Source organism: Clytia hemisphaerica, unplaced genomic scaffold, assembly GCF_902728285.1.
Source record: "Clytia hemisphaerica strain Z4C2 unplaced genomic scaffold, Clytia hemisphaerica genome assembly, whole genome shotgun sequence".
NCBI classification, from domain to species: domain Eukaryota; kingdom Metazoa; phylum Cnidaria; class Hydrozoa; order Leptothecata; family Clytiidae; genus Clytia; species Clytia hemisphaerica.
In genome coordinates, this window is record NW_027103674.1 from 294870 (window position 1) to 311608 (window position 16739).

Here is a 16739-nt window from a genome sequence, read left to right on the forward strand (position 1 = left end):
GCAAAATGAATCAAAATATGTGCATGGGGAAGACCACGCTTTTGGAACTCAATCACATCAACACGGGCAACAACCATTCCAAGAATACCATCCTGCATTATTTCCTTTTTCATGGCAAATAACTTCATGCGAAACACACGAGTAAGTAAATCAGGCCTGTCGTGCGCTTTCTGATTGGGAAGTAAGTTCTCAGTTACCTCACGCCATCTAGGATTACACGTGAAAGTCAAGAAGGCATCTGGCTTTCCATGCTTAGAAACTACAGACATTGCATCCAAGTAAAGCTGGTGCATGGCTCTGGGAGACCCTGAAAAGGTTGAAGGCAAAACAATAACATGACCTGCATTCAAGTTTCTTTGTTCTGCAGCATTTTCAAGATGGTCAACTAAACCTTGATAACATTCGGCCCTTAATTGTTGCTGATTGTGACGAAGAAAATCCAACCTTTAACCTTCAACTTTTGTGTAAGCATCCACCAAAAATTGCTGAAATAGCCTACCTGACAAATGGAGTGCAGAGAACCCCCTTCGGATAGCTAACCGATAAACATAATGCTCAAGTTGTGTGACATAATTCCTGGTCCTTGTTGCCCTCTTAGCTACGTGAAGCATATTCATATCCCAGCCCAGATCACCTCTTCGAAAAAGTAATGGATAGATATATGTATCAACTACGCTAGATGTTGATGGTATACTTTGCAAATGATGGTTTCGTGGATAGACAACAATATTCCTACCAGCTGGTGGAGCACCATCTTCTCATCCTGTGAAGATGGCAGCCACCTCTTCATGCAAAGGCGCATTGCCACACCTTTGATCGTGCCCCTCTCTCATTACCATGGTTATCCTAGAAACTGGACGGTTTTCAGCTATAGCACGATTTTGTTCCTCTTGTTCAACCTGTTTCATGTGCTTAAAAGAAGCAGCATAAGGATTTACTGTTTCAAGAACATCCTGGATTAAAGCCATAGTGGCCCTATTACAATCAACTGCAGATGGATTCTGCATTCTCAAATCTAAAGCTTGTGCAGCTTCAATGATATACAATTGAGCATATTGTGGTTGTTCTTTGTTAGGAAAAAGAGTACCGTAGCGATGACAAATTTGTCCACAAATTCTAAATGTTGGAGGACCAATGCCTGGAGGAGGTCTCAAGTTGGCAGAAAAAGACCCAAAAGCAAAAGTGTTATTGTAAATACGAATTTTTGTTCGAAACTCCTTGGCCTCATTTGAATCATCAGTGAAAAGATGTTGAAGTTGAGGTGGAAAAGGTTCTAATTGAGGCAGGGAAAATTTGCCTTTAAAAGCAACACTTGAATTATTCATCTTCTTTTACAAATTTCAAGGCCCCACAAAACTCACAAACATGGTTAAAAGCTCCTAAATAGTGCTCATCAGGAAGGGGATTACCAATGTGAGCTAAATCCAAACGCCTTGGTCTGCGGTGCCGGGCATTATCCCCTCTACACCTATGTGCAATCCGTACCTCATTTTCGTTTTCACGAATTTTTCTTTTTCGCTCTACATTTGCCTGCCTCCTTTGACGCCCTTGCTCAATATTTTCATTTGCGCGCCTATTCCTTTGAATTTGAGCATCAATATTCCTTCGCCTATGCTGTTGTCCTTCATTTTCATTTGCACGCCTGTCTCTAGCTCGCTCTAATTCAACTTGTCTGCGCTCCTGCGTCTGTTGCTCATTTTCATTTGCACGCCTGTCCCTAGCTTGCTCTAATTCAACTTGTCTGCGCTCCTGCGTCTGCTGCTCATTTTCATTTGCACGCCTGTCCCTAGCTCGCTCCAATTCAACTTGTCTGCGCTCCTGCGTCTGCTGCTCATTTTCATTTGCACGCCTGTCCCTAGCTTGCTCATTTTCAAGTTGTCTGCGCTCCTGCGTCTGCTGCTCATTTTCATTAGCATGCATATTCCTAACCCGCTCTAAAGCAAGTTGTCTGCGCTGCTGAGTCTGCTGTTCATTTTCATTCTTTGAGCATTCCTTTCTCTTCGCTGTTGAGCTTCCTGAGGAGTTTCTATTGCCCTTCTCCTACGCGCATTTTCAGCAGCAGTTCTTCTACCCCTCTCAGCAGGCACCCCTTCATCATCATCAATCAGGACATTTCGATTATCTTGGCACATTTTTGGGAAGGATTTTTACTCTGCACATGACTGAGTAAAATTTTTAATACACATATTATCTGGCCTGCTATAAACATGAGCTACCTAGGATATAAAAACAAATAATAACATACTCATACTTTGAACATAGCTCGAAGAAACACTTAATTTTGACCTGGTATGCCAGTGATTTTTTTATCCAAAACCATTTCCAATTCTCTCTATCAAGGCAAAGGTTATTAGTTAACTTTTAGTTAATCCAGCCAGCTCCAGCAAAAATCAAATGAAAGTGAAAGTATTTAAATTATGAAAATAAGAAATTAGCACTAATTATAGACTGTGTTTTTCATCTATTGAAGGATAATTGCATGAACACACCGAACAGTGGGCAATCAGACATGGACAGCGATGGTAAAGGTGATGCATGTGATACGGATCTAGATGACGATGGTATTTATAACCAAGTGGTAAGTTTAGTCTAAGGATGGTTAACAAGAACTTCTGACTACGAATATAATCGAAAAAGAGAGGTCAAAATATCCAAGAAGCGACGAAACCATATCTTTTCTCCATAACAACGACTCAAGGAAAAAATCTTTTCTCACCTCTTATTATCTTCTTAACCGTCAAACCAAGAAGAGGCCGCCATCAATTTTTAACGTCTACATCTCTTGTTTAAAACATCCAGATGAGATGGATACTTTAATAATTGGTCATTTGAAGTAATAAAAATGACGCGTTCTTTAGAAAAAATATAACAAAATTGTTTTATTACTGGTTAACGACCAACCAAATCAAATAAGAGCTTTGTAAAAACTCCATCGCGTTCCGAAACATCCTATGTATTATTAACAATGCTATGTTTTTCAAATTCATGATTATCAGGGTGGAAGCAGCGCTTTAGGCTTAAACGGTAAATTCATACAAATTATAATTTCCATATGTTTCTAGGACAATTGTCCACGTCATTCGAATCATGATCAATCGAATAGTGATAATGACAAAATAGGGGACGCCTGTGATAATTGTTTGTTTACAAAGAATGACCATCAACAGGATGTCGATGGAGATGGGATCGGTGATGCTTGTGACGAAGATATGGATGGTGATGGTTAGTATACAGTTGACGCTCTCTAATTCGATCTTCAAGAAGAATTGGATTTTCATCGAATAAGCGAGCTTTTTGAATAAGGAAGCGTCATTTATGAGGGTTACTTGTTGACTTTAAATTTCATCGAATAAGGGAGCCTATCGAATAGCAGAACCCGAGTAGAACGTCGAATTAGAGAGCGTCAACTGTATGTATTTTGGAGGCAGAAACTTCGGTTAGAAAACAGATTTACGAATTCGATATATTGAACTAAAAAAGTTAAAAAGTCTTATATTTCACATTTGTGTTCCTTTTCTACTAATTTTTCCCCTTTTTTATCAAATTTAGTTTTTTTGATTAAATATTTTTGAAGAATTTGAGAAAACTTTAGTAATTTATACAATCTTTGACATAGGTGTAATGAATTTGGTTGACAATCGTCCGAAAATTGTGAATATTGATAAAAAAGATTCGGACAGTGATGGATATGGTGATGTTTGCGATAATTGTCCAGATGTGGCAAATCCCAAACAGGTATACAAAACTTCTCCCTATTAGTAGGTCCTCTATATCGTTTTTTGAGAGCTTTGAGAGCGTTGTTCAATAGGTATTAGTGCGTTTCGGGTTTCATTCACTTTCAAATCCAAAGAACTAGCTTTTGAAACAGGGTAATAAGTCACTCGTTTAAGTACTGTAACTGTGAAGTCTATTAACTGAAAGCTTAAAACCTTCCACAAGACGTCAGAAAAATGTCCGTCGATAAACGTTGAGAAAACGTTTGACGAAATTAACTGGGAAAAAATGCAAAAATATATACAGATTTCCCTTTAAGAAGGAACACCTCCTTCTCACAGACCCACTGGGATCCCTTTCCACTGGAAAAATTGGTCAAAATATCGTCCCCAGTGGAAAATTATACTCTAATTTTTGTTCCCACTGAAAATAATCAAATATGCAAATTCTCATACAAAATATTGTTTTTGAACCTCAGCGGAGCACTCCCGTCGGTCGGCAAGGGTAGTACCCCCCGGTCCCACTGGGACCCCTTCCTAATGGAAAAATCGGCCGAAATATCGTCCCTGTTGGAAAATTATCCTTCAATTTTTGTTCCGACTGAAAATTCTCACTGCACATAATTTTTTCCATCCCACTGAATTTTCTGACTCGAAAACAATGCAATTCAAATCCCCAGCTATGAAAACATGGGAGTATCAAACCCCATCGAGTTTTGATCCGTTTTTTTTACCCCCACTGGCTGAAAAAAACCGGGTCTGTAAGAGGGGGTGTAAAGGACGTTGGACAACTGACTTTTTTGTCACTTTTCAATAGCGACCTGCGAATTCAATAATTATTTTCATTGTGTACTAAATAACGAGTTAGGAAATAGGATAACGCTACTTGGCTGAGGGGTTGGGTGTTTTGATCTTTAATTCGATAAAATCTTGAAACCATTTGCTACACAAGCTATAGTTAAGACATGCACAATGATATTTTTTATTCATTTTTGTCCCAGGAGAATACAGATGGTGACGCTTATGGTGAATGTAATTCTGGCGTCTTCCTGAAACACGAAAGTAGGGGTATGCCCGAGCCAACAAGTTTGAAAATTGACCCTTAGAGAGACTGCATATCGAAAATGTTGTTAATGTTTTGATGTCTTTGCCACCCTTAGAGAGACGAGAGACTATTTCCCCAAAATTTCAGGCAATATTTTCAAATTCTGGTACAATTTTCAAGAATTTATGACCTTTTGACGAGGGAAACGGTTTTTGATTTTCGTAATTCTTGAAACCTTACAGAGTCTTGATTTGGTTTTTATACCCCTTTGAGAAACTTTCGAGTGTGTAAAAAAGGGACCCTTATGGCTGACAAAATACCTGGCAGTCGTTTCTCCCCCCTCCCCGGAACATGAAGCGTGATCTTTAGCTTATTATTGTCGTCCCAGTGCCGTAGTCCCCAATAATCTTTTCAAAAATGGTTATTTTGCAAAATGCAAAGTTTTTCTTTTTTAATTTATCATAATTGTCACAATTGAGTGCATTTTCAAGCAATCTAGAGCTCAAATTTTTAAAATTTCCCCCCTCAGGCCAAACCATGGTTGGCCCTCGCGGTGTCACTAAACTTCAGCCCCCCCCCCAATATGGAAATGCTTCCTACGGCACTGCGTCCATACGCGTGACATAAAACTTTAAGTATTAGAAATAAATACACCTGTATATCGTTAGTGGTGTGGCTGAGAAACATTATTTTGGACAAGGGTATCTAAAAAACAAGCATAGGGACGATCTTGTGAAAAAAGATCTCCTTATTTGCTACAACAAGAGCTTTAGAATTTTGACGGTGGAGTTTCCGTTTCTCGAACAGGAAAAAACAGGGGAACTAAAATTTATGTTATGAAAAATTCGATGAAAAAAGATATGAGCGAGGTCGAGGAGACATTTGATAGAGGTTCGAGTTGTTGAGCTACTGTTAAAGGCTTTGTTTTTGTTTGCTTACTCATCAATTTTAATTCACATTTGATTTTGAATTGAGACAGATGTGGAGCAAGATTGGTCAGAAAGAGGAAAAGAAAAAACATTTTTTAGCTGATATCAGCATGGTATAAAAAAACAGACACCGTTCTGATATGAAATATGTGTCTGATATGAAACGGGAACACTTATACAAGACGTCTAGTTTTTGAATTTTTTTGAATATTTTCAGAGATTATGATGGTAAACCAGACGAATATAATAATTGTCCACAACATTCTGATACGCAACATCTCGATTCTGATGGTGACGGCAAAGGTAAGTAAGGCGTGGTTGATTGAGTGCAATGTTGGTTTATAGTTATTGCACCATAGGGATCGCGGAGGATTCTTAAAATAGATTTTTGACCACGTTCGCACGTTCACAAGCTGTGTTCCGTTTCGTCAAAAAAGAAGACGTTACAAAGCAAGACAGATTGAAACGATTTCGCTCCACTATTTTCATCGGAATAACGGAACTTCTTCGTTTTCTTGCTCCGAAACGTTACGAAATGAAAATGAACACTTCCTATCCGTAATAAATACCACACCGGAGAGATACGAAACCGTAACGTCTGAACATGATTTTTATCATCTGATTCTAGGTTCATCTTTAAGAGGGTAATAACAGCAAAAGAATGAGGGGCCATGTATTAATTTGGTTCATTCCTTGTTAAGATATATCACATTTTGAATATCATCATTCTCCCGGGAAACTTGATTTTGTCACTTTTCCAATCATTTTTTCCCTCGTCTCACGCGGAAGATTAAAAGTTCGTAAACTTGCCGCCTGTTTCCAGCAGAAACGCAACATAAATCTCTTTTAGAGTTGTGGCTCAACTTTTTTTGCATAGAAACAAAATAAGAATCGTTCCTATCCCTTTTTTAATATTTTTCTTTGTGAAGTCTGCGACCGCAGTCGAAGGCGACCCGAAGACTCCTCTTTCGATAGCTATTTACCCGAATGTAGGGGCCCTAGATTGCTTCACTTACTCTTGATCCTTCTCTTAATTACTAAGCATCAAGTAGAGAGGCCGGGGGTCGAGCCCACAACCAAGCGCACAGTAGCCGGATGCTCTACCACTGCACTACGGTCGCTATACTCTTCTTAATTTCAGGTGATGTTTGTGATGATGACGATGATAATGATGGGGTGAAAGACGAAGACGAAGATACATGGATATGATAGGGCAAAAGAATGATATCGTTAATTTATTCGTTTTTTCAAGGGGCGAGAAGTTATTCAAGAAATAAATGCAATAAGGCAATCCTATTGAGTAAGTAAATAAAGTGCAAGGATAGGGAGTTGTAATGGCAAAATTGATATTTAGTAAGGATACCTTGACACCACGGGAATCTCGCTAATTTTTTTTAGAAATCGGAAATCTCCTTTCATTTTCGGCTCAGACTAGTACCCCCAGGTAAACAATCAAAGGCAATTCTTTTCGACCTGTATGTGCAGGTATGTGAGGGTTACAAAATCTTTTGTAAAATTTCCTCTTCAAAGTTTAGTATAGTGGGGCGGATTATCACATGTATACTTCAAATTGTGATAGAGCTCTGAAATTTTGTAAGAAAATAAAAATTGAGAGAGACACTCTTGAAAATGATGTTTCTGTTGACGTCAGCACAATTTGAAGTATTGTCCCTTTTATATGTGCTAGCCTACCCCACTAGTAATTTGTTTAGATTATTTGAGAAAAAATGTATAACATATTCTTAGAATAATTTTATCTTAGAATAATTTTCCCTTAAGTATCCTTAATTTAATTTACTTCTTCTTCATGTTTACAGGCCAAAACTCATACAACGGGTTCGATTTTTCCGGGACATTATTCATCGATACTCTGAGTGATGACGACTTTGTCGATTTGGCTTTCTCCTACCAAAACAATCGAAATTTCTACTTATTCTCATGGAAACAAAAACAACAAGCTTATTGGAGAAGTAAACCCAGTTTCTTGTCTAGGGCAAGAGCTGGCATTGAGCTAAAGGTAAATTTTTTATACCAAGGAGTTTTGAAACGAAATATGCATTCATCTCGTGATGTGCGTTTCTAGGGTTCACTATTTAGTTATTTATTCACATGTGTAGTTACTGTCAACTCTCACTCTCTCTCTTATTCGAACCTCTATAATTCGAATCTTTTTTTTTATTTGAACTAAAACATTGGTCACTTCTGTACTCATTTCCCTTGAAAGTAGTGTAAAATATCTATACATCTCCTGTAAAACTCAAATCTTTCTCCAATTCGAAAAAACCTCTTAGTCACTTAAATATCGAACTAGAGAGAGGCAAAGGCACGGCGCTTTATATTCCCTTCATGGTAGCTGTTAGCTAATTCAATGTTTAAAATGCTTGATATTTTTATTTACAGCATATCCACTCAACAATAGGACCAAGTTTCGATTTAAGAGCTGCTATCTGGCATACAGGCAATTTCACTTCCCAGGTTAGTCAGGTTTGATCGTGTAGACATTATAAAATCTTTTTATATGGATAATGTCAAATTATATAAGAACGAAAGGCTTCGAGGCCAAAACATTTAAGATCATTCTAAGAACATTTTAAGGCTTTGCTGCAGACTCTAAAATGTGCTATTCTGGCTATTTCTTAGAAAAGTACAGTACGCTACCTTAATTCAAAAGGGGCTTAAGTCCTGTGAGCCTTAATTCAAAAGGAGCCTAGTCCATTTTGGTCATTTTGAGAAAATTGCAATTAAAGTTTTTCCTTGATTCTGAAACCATTTTTAATGGTAAAGCTTCGAAGTAAATGTTTTCTGAAAGCCATACTTATAAGTTGTTTTTCCAATGAAAAGGCATTCGTTTGGAATAAATATATTTTTGTACGTAACAGGTGCAACTTAGTAAATATTGTAGAGTGGACTTGGGCCTTGTTTTGAATTAAACATGAATTTTGAAAAACGTGTGAGGATTAATTTTTGCCTTTTAAACTTTATAACCTGCTTATATGACATTCCAAAATAAAGCCACTTACACCTAGATTCAAGATAAAGAGAAAAGACAATCTCAGTACTATAAAGAAAAATTCAATAAACTTTTTAGGATGCATGGACTTAGGCCCATTTGCAATTCAATTGGACTTAGGCGTCTTCAAAACTTAACAAGCTTATCTTGGTCGATCTTGGTGGACTTACGCCCTTTATTGTAAAAAGATGACGGACTTAGGCCTCTTTTGAATTAAACATCACTTTTACCAGAGCTTCAGTATGAAGTTTTGAGCCTTTTTAACTTTAAAAACTACTTGTTATGTACATCAAAAGAGAGCAAATGAGCCAGAGAACAAAAAACCAAAGATCTCAAACTTCATAAAAATGGACTTAGGCCCCTTTTGAACTGGGGAGTACCTGGACTTAGGCCCCTTTTGAATTAAGGTAGCGAGTATTATAAAGATAAGAACATTTTAAGAATATATTCAGGCTCAAAACCAAAAAACCGTAAACGTTTCAAAAATTTCGATTAAAAGAAACGTGTAGATCTTTATAAACGCATTTTTTTATAACAACAAGTAATTTTTGGCACAGACTGGGCTGTTCTTATTTATTTGAAATCTTCAGGCTTTTACATAGGCGAAGCGAGATACCCTGCAAAATTTATGGATGAGAGCGGTTTTTACGACACTGTAATTATTGTCTTTGTTTTATCAAAAGATAATGAATAAATATGTCATAAACGTCCGCACTCCCTCATAAATTTTGCAGGACAACTCGCTTCGCCTATGAATGTTCTTACGATTTTCTTGATACACTTTCTCTACTTAAAAACTTAAAGATGGTTTATTCACAATCTGTTAGAATGAGTACAGCCTAGGCCATTTCTGAAATCTGGGGCTCAGATTGTTCTTAATTTGTTCTCAGGTTTTGGCCAATTTTCAGCCTCATGTTCTCATAAAATTGTATACCTTATTTTCCCAAATGAATTTTTGCTAAGTAAAGCTATTATACATTATACTGTAATTTTCCTTTACTTTTACATACAGTCCACACTACTATGGCGAGATGAGAAAAACCGTGGTTGGCAAGATAAAACGTCTTATTTTTGGCAGCTTTTACATCGACCGATGTATGGCTTAATAAGGTTGGTATAATCATTGCAAAAGCTACTATTCTGACATATCTTTCTCTATGGAGATGTTTTTTGGTGAAATGGCTGAATATGAAAAGTAAGTAAATAAGTTTGCGACCACAATCGAGGGTGCCCCGAGGGCGCCAGCCGGGCCCACTCCTATCCCTGGATTTCTTCACTTACTCTTGATCCATCTCTTTAAATTGACTGGGGACCAAACTCATAACCCTGTTGAAAACCACATGTAAGTGCACCTAACACTCTTTTACTTTCTGAGTACACCCACTAAGCGCAGTTAAACGCACTTTGGCGCACTTATGCGCGCATAAACGCATAAACGCCATAATTTTACAAGGAGCAATTAGACGCACTGAAACGTACGTAAAAATTTTGATATTCCGACGCGATCATCAAATACACCTCGTGTAAACACTATTCAATTCTTTTTGAAGAGAGAAGGGGATTTTTCTATTGCGTATAAGTGAGCCTCTCACTCCTTTTCCCCTCTGTTCCATCAAATCACTTTGTAGTGCCAGTTAGTGTGCCCAGCAGATAAATGCACTTAAACGCAATTAGGTGCATTGCTTCACACCTGTTCAAGATCTCATTTTTTTTACATCTAACTATGCACCAAAATCTATTTAGGTTGAAAGTGTACAAAGATTTAGAGTTGATGGTGGACACGGGTTTCTTACAAAATGAAACATTGAAAGGTGGAAAGTTCGGACCGTACGCATTCAGTCAAGCACGTATGATCTGGTCAAATATGAAGATCGAATGTAATGGTAAGTAATTTACTTTGTTACTATACATTAAGGAGCAATGGTAGAGTTGGTCAAGTCTTCAGCACAATTGATTTTAAAGCCCCGAAGGGGCTAGATCTGAAACACCTGGATGGGAAATGGAGCCAATAATTTCCCATCCAGATACGCGACCCGTTTTTCGAAAAAATTACGTAATTCGGACAACAAAGCTACAATCATGGTCGTAGTATTTGAGAAAAAAGGAAAATTCCTACGAAATCTTATAACCACAAACGAATCAGCGCTCTAAATTAGGTTGGAAGAAGGGTAGAGTTTTAACTCTGAGTTTTAACGCTAGACTTAATCTAAGGATCTAAAAGTTCAAGAATAGTTCGATAGGGCTCAGAATATAGCCTTGAAGTCTATAAACCCCTCCCGAATTAAAATACCCGAGTAAATTTATCAATTAGCTCAAAAGCGACTTTCTCGCCGAAACTCCAAATTTCGAAAAACGAGAAAATAAGCTAAATTCTCAATAGATTTTGACCATGATTGTACTTTCAAAACGCCATGGTAGTTACAGTCAACTTTTCCTAATTCGAACTTCTGTTATTCAAACTTAAACATTGCTCCTCTGGGCTGAAAAGTCGTCTCCTTAATCAGAATTCTTCTTTGATTCGAAGAAACCTTGAAAATCGAATATAAGAGAGATGGACCTCTTTGAATCTTCCCAATCTGGTAAATTCGAAACCAGCCTTATTGAGAATGAGTATATACTAACCTTAATAAGACAATCTTTCCACTGCTGGTTTTCTGTTAATAGCCTATTTCATAGAATTCGTGTTTTTAAACGTGATATTTTTCTACGTCATTTCAGTAATCAAGTTTTTATTGTTGAACACTCTTTTGCGAATTGAGATTCTAAGTTTTACAAAGGCAATAACAAAGAGTTTTTGAATTCCCAAGCGAATTGAATGATAACAAAATTCAATTGTTTTCAACGTCTTTCTCAAAGGGAAATCTGCATAGACTTGCGCATTTTCCCCTTTAAATTGATAGAAAATAGCATGTAACAAATACGCGAATCTTATGAAATAAGCTTATGTTTACCAACTTCTTTATCCCATAGATGACCTTCCACCTGAAATCAAGATGCAAATGAATTTGAAAAAGAAACGAAGTGCTTGAGATTGTTAAGATGGAATAATAAACTTGAGATCGACCGATTTCTTTGTTTGGAACGAACAATTTAAAGAATAAACAATATGCTCAAGAACCACAAAGCGTCAGACCCTTAACCTTTACCACGCCTTCTCTCTGGGAACTTCACCCCGTGCACGCCTTGTCTTTTTGGGAAAAATGACAGTTTTACGCTTTCCGTCATAACTTTTGATCTACTAAACCGATTCAAAAAATAAGCCCTTTCTGGAAAGCCCAACTATCCTGCTTTCCAAAAATGTTAAAATAAATGGATTTTCCTCTATCAATGGTGACACAGTAGTCTTCTGCCTTAGAGTTGAAAAAAATTCAAAACGCAATTCGTCATATTTTTCAAAATTTTAAGTTCCGGTTTAAAAAAAAGTTTTTGCGATACCATAATTTTCTGGCTCATTGTTTCCACCATTATAACTACAACTGCTAGCCAAAAAATCACAATCATACCTTTACTAGAAAAGGCAGAATTCATTTTTAGAAAACCTTGATGGTTTTCGAGAAAATTTCCACGTAAATCAGAGGCACGTAAGGCAGAGGCCCCTTGAGGTAATTTTTATGAGAAATTTCACTAAAAACAGCTAAAAATGACTTTCCTATCATCAACCAGCATGAAACCAAATGAAATAACATAGTATATACATTTTGAAACTCTTTGCAGCCTTATCATAATCCTTTAACTTGGGTTTCGGTGACGGTCGATGACGGCCGACAAGCCTCCAGTCCTCACCCTTAATGTACCGTCTTACTAAAGAATAAGGAGGCAGAAACTTACCTCAAACACTGACTAAACTACAAACAAGCAATACATAACATTTCCAACCAATAAAAAAAACCATTTTCCACTAAATAAACATAAAAAGTTAGTTACAGCAGTCAACGAGCTCATCATTTCCCAAAGAATATTTTGCCTGATTTTCCAGTTTGTTTTGACAGATAAAATCGAAAGTAGGTGGTTTCAAACTATTGAAAATAGTTTGTTTACATTTTCTCTCCGTCATATAAGACATTTCCCGGGATTTAAAGGCGTCTTTAAGGCGGTAAGGTGGCTTTTCTTAAGAACGCACAAAAAACGTATATTTACGGCCTCGGCTATCGCTTAAAACGTAAATTTACGGCCTCGGCGTGGTAAAGGTTTAACCGATTTCAAAAATCTTTTTTGTCCTTTTATATGGCCACGCACGAAAATTTGGACTGGTGATGTGTATTACATTATAAGGAAAAAAATCGACCGTTTCCTTTGACCGTTTTTAATAGATCTTATCGGAGTTTTTGATTTTTCTATCGATGCATTGTGGGATCGTTTTGGAAGTATTGTAATATAATTTTCTCGAGGAATTCCTAAGACATTTCTATTGTAATACACCCGAAACAATACCCTGAGTATCAGAGGTTAAGTTTTCAAAGAAAATAGTAACCTCTGAAGACAAATAATAGAAATTTTATCGCGCATGTGTCAATCTAATCACTGTAGAAAAAATCAAAGATGAAGAGCAAATATTACCATATTAATGTCTAGCAGACTGTATCAGTATGCAGTTTAATATTTACGAATTCCCCAGAAACCTCCAAGTGTAGTTGAAATGAGTTTATTTCGAAAGAAATCTTTTACATGATTCCCAAATGTATAACAGTAATTACTAAACTTTTAATTATGGAAATGTCACTTTAATTGAATCGAAATAATAGACAGACTTTATGTTATGATTCTCTATCACTGGCTGCGTTTAGACCAGCTTGGCATTTGTAATTGCTTGCAGTATTCTTTTGAATTCTATTGTTCCGCGCAATTGTTCGGTTTGTCAAATGCCTAATGATGCCAGCGTGTTGGCATTTCGTTGGCATTTGAAATGCCATTTTGAGCAAAGGAATCCCCTTTTCTGGCATTTCAAATCAAACAAAGGAACCAAAACAAAGAGAAAAAATGACATTTTTGATTTTTGAAAGTATTTGCACGTTTTTTATTCAGTTCTTTCTATAGATTGTAAAATTTGCAAGATTTGCCATAGCCTAGCTCTACGGCAAAAAGTTTCAGTCTTAATGACTGCAGTTTTTGAGAAATTCCATGCTTTTCATTGTTTGATCTGTCAAAGTTGAACTTGAGGGAATCACCTTTTCAGTAATGACTCTAAAAAGACGATTCCTTAAATGCCATGACAGAAAATACAATGGAAAAGCTGTTAAAATCGAATCCCTCATGAGCAAATGCCAAATTACAAATGCCAGTTGGTCTAAACGCAGCCAGTGGCTCTTTTTACAAAGCATTGATGACTTTTTGTAAGTTGTGTTTTCAACGACGGGAATAAAAATATCGACTATGACGCTCATCCAAGATCTTGGATGGTCGTCATGGTTACTTTTGTCTTCGCTGATTGCGCGATGAATAGAATCTCGATTCGTCGGCACAGCGTAAATATATGATTTTGATGTGCTTTTCACGGTACCGAAACAATCCTACAATGCATCGCTTTTTTAGAAAAATCGAAAACTCCGTTAAAGATATATTACAATGAAAGATCCGTTATGTTCCTTGCGAAATTAAAGAATTTTTTTTTAATAGAAATTAGTCAATGAAATCCGTTGGGAGTTAATTACCTTGGTAAGAATTTCAAAACGAAGCAAGTGATGTTCGTGACGTAATTTATGAAAAGGTCTATTCAACATGTAGCTTGTTACTTTCAAGCTAGAAATGTTTGTAATGTTTGTTTTGTAAATATTTAATTTAATATACGTCCTAATATAGCTAGGATTAATTTTTCACTAAAAAAACATCAAAATAACTCCGAACCCAAAGAATTTGTCAAAAAATAAAGGGGATAATTACATGAATGGAATCGGTTTGGATTACTGTAGCTGTCAGTATACAATTTTCTTCGAGATATATTGAATTTTTTTACTTTTACGTTTTTTTGCAAAATTTAAAGTACCTGTCGCCGTGTCAATTCAAGACAGACTTAAGTCCACAGAATTCTAATGGGAAAGAGGTGTATTTTGTAATTAAAAAAAAATCAGAATTTAGAATGTTCCATAATATATCAACCATAAACAGCCTTAAGTCCTAAATTTTAGTGCAAATTTTATTTTCTATGAAGCATTGACATTAAATGTGTAGCCTTAAGTCCAACACATCTCAACCTTTAAAGTTAATTATCTCAAAATGGAAAAAATGGACTTAAGGCTGTCTTGAATTGACACGGCGCTGTGTACCTCTTACAGCTATCATTATATCGTCGTTCATTAAGGAGCCCCCCCCCAGTGGTTTGCGTGATGGTGTGATTGGGACTTTTTTCTTGCGTGATGGAGTGATTAGAGATTGTTTTTGGCGTGATGGCATGATCAAGATTTTGGCGTGATGCGTGATAGGGCAAAAGTTTGAGGCGTGATGCGTGATTTGGGCTATTTTGCGCTATTTTTTGCGTGATGACAAATTTTAGCGATCTTCGTGATGCGTGATGGAGAAAATTTTTTTGCGTGATGGCGTGATTGGGGGTGCCGCTGGGGGGGGCCTCATTAAGGAAACAGCCGAGACTGCAGTGGCGTAAGACTTGGTGCATTCTTCTTTGATGGTTAATAGGATATGTGTCCGAAAGTCCTCGAGCTTCTTTTCCAATTCTGTCTCTCCGTATGCAAAAGCGAACATACGTGGGGCCAGAAATCTGGCCTTTGAAATCAGATCCTTACAGTGCAGAGAAAATTTTTCAAAAATTTGAGCAAATTTGAGCGAAGGGTCGATACCCTTACTAGGGTAGATAGTCAATTACCATTTTTAGCATGATGTCAAAGAATTCAAAGTGTAGTATTTTTTTTTGAAAATTTAATCTAAAAAATTTCTTACCCAAACCATTTTAGTTTTCCCAGAGCATTTCCAGAATACTTTCACCACCAAAAGATTTCAGGGCCCCATTTGAAACGATTTTGAGATTTTAGCCTGAGAAAATCAGACTTTAACTCTAAATATCGCATTTTAGTGGGGCATGCAATTCCATAATGGCAGACTTGAGATAGTGGGTCCTGGAGCTATCCCTGAAATGTTTCATTGCTGAAAATTTCAATTGTGTACCTTGAAAGGTTTAAAAGCTGTGGGTCCTCAAAAATTCTGCGTTCATGCATTTTGCTACCCAGAATCAGAAAATCAGCCTTTTTAGTCTGAAATTGAAACATTGACTCATTGAGCGATGTCGCTTATTTCGTCTTCAGTTTTATGTTGAATATTAGTACAAGACACAATATCGTAAAATATGGCCAGGTTTTACGAAGTTTTAGACCCTTACTTGGAGGGCAATTTGTCTCATCTTTGCTGATTTCGAACCTTACAGTGAACTTTGGGAAGCTTGGAAAAGGGCCCTTTAAAGTCCGCACGTATATGATGGTAGGGATGGTAGGTCATTCTTTTCAGTTTAGTTACCTCATTATTTTGTGTTTTCAACAATCTCCAGGAGGTGCTGTTCATTATTCTTTAGCTTTTGTATCGTTTTTTACTTTTCTTTCACTATGGTCTTCAGCTTTGTAAGTTCAACAGCCTGTCTGATCGAGGGTTGTGATCCAGGATTGGGAATAGTTGCACGCAGTTTATACATACATACATACATACATACTACTTACATTAAGTCTCCTACCCCGTCTTTGAAGGCTGACATCATGTAAGGAGGAAGTCAAGTGCAAATACAGTGGACAATCCTGCCGAAGTTTGAATAAGTCAAACAGTACCCATTATTTCTTACTTCCTTGTCATCCGCCCAGCCCGGGGGGGGTGGGGGTACTTAGGCAAAATGGGTGCCGGGTATGTGCGAGCCATAAGGGTACCTTTTCTCATTCCTCAAAAGTCTCTCAAAGGGATACAAATTCAAAAGTTAGTCTCTGAAAGGGTCCCAAAATCACGAAAATCAAAAATTTCTCTCTCAAAGGGTCACGATTTCCAAAAATTTTGACCAAACTTTGGTGAAAATCAAACCAAAATTTGGAAAAAATGGACCAAAATTTAGGAAAAAG

At 37.0% G+C, this 16739-nt stretch overlaps 2 protein-coding genes across 2 annotated transcripts in view; both read left to right on the forward strand.

Annotated features, from left to right (window-relative positions):
- The window catches only part of LOC136803408 (cartilage oligomeric matrix protein-like), a 60794-nt gene extending 55958 nt beyond the window's left edge, over window positions 1-4836 (forward strand). Inside the window, exons 5-8 of the mRNA XM_067060129.1 lie at window positions 2471-2578; window positions 3063-3222; window positions 3617-3735; window positions 4715-4836. Of these exons, the coding sequence (XP_066916230.1) occupies window positions 2471-2578; window positions 3063-3222; window positions 3617-3735; window positions 4715-4819 (492 nt within the window). The 3' untranslated portion in view covers window positions 4820-4836. The remainder of the gene's footprint in view (window positions 1-2470; window positions 2579-3062; window positions 3223-3616; window positions 3736-4714) is intronic.
- Window positions 4837-5910: 1074 nt separating this feature from the next.
- LOC136803410 (cartilage oligomeric matrix protein-like) lies at window positions 5911-14622 on the forward strand. The gene is made up of 7 exons (XM_067060130.1): window positions 5911-5990; window positions 6829-6987; window positions 7505-7704; window positions 8088-8162; window positions 9710-9807; window positions 10441-10580; window positions 11668-14622. The coding sequence occupies exons 2-7, from the start codon at window positions 6909-6911 to the stop codon at window positions 11724-11726; spliced, it is 651 nt and encodes a 216-aa protein (XP_066916231.1). The 5' UTR covers window positions 5911-5990; window positions 6829-6908; the 3' UTR covers window positions 11727-14622.
- Window positions 14623-16739: the final 2117 nt, after the last annotated feature.

What these genes read in the sequence shown, in the direction of transcription:
- LOC136803410 (XM_067060130.1), top strand. Translation starts at nt 6,909, where the DNA reads ATGATATCGTTAATTTATTCGTTTTTTCAAGGGGCGAGAAGTTATTCA. An exon ending in CAATAAGGCAATCCTATTGA is followed by an intron (nt 6,988 to 7,504) that starts GTAAGTAAATAA and finishes TCATGTTTACAG; the next exon opens with GCCAAAACTCATACAACGGG. An exon ending in CCGATGTATGGCTTAATAAG is followed by an intron (nt 9,808 to 10,440) that starts GTTGGTATAATC and finishes AAATCTATTTAG; the next exon opens with GTTGAAAGTGTACAAAGATT.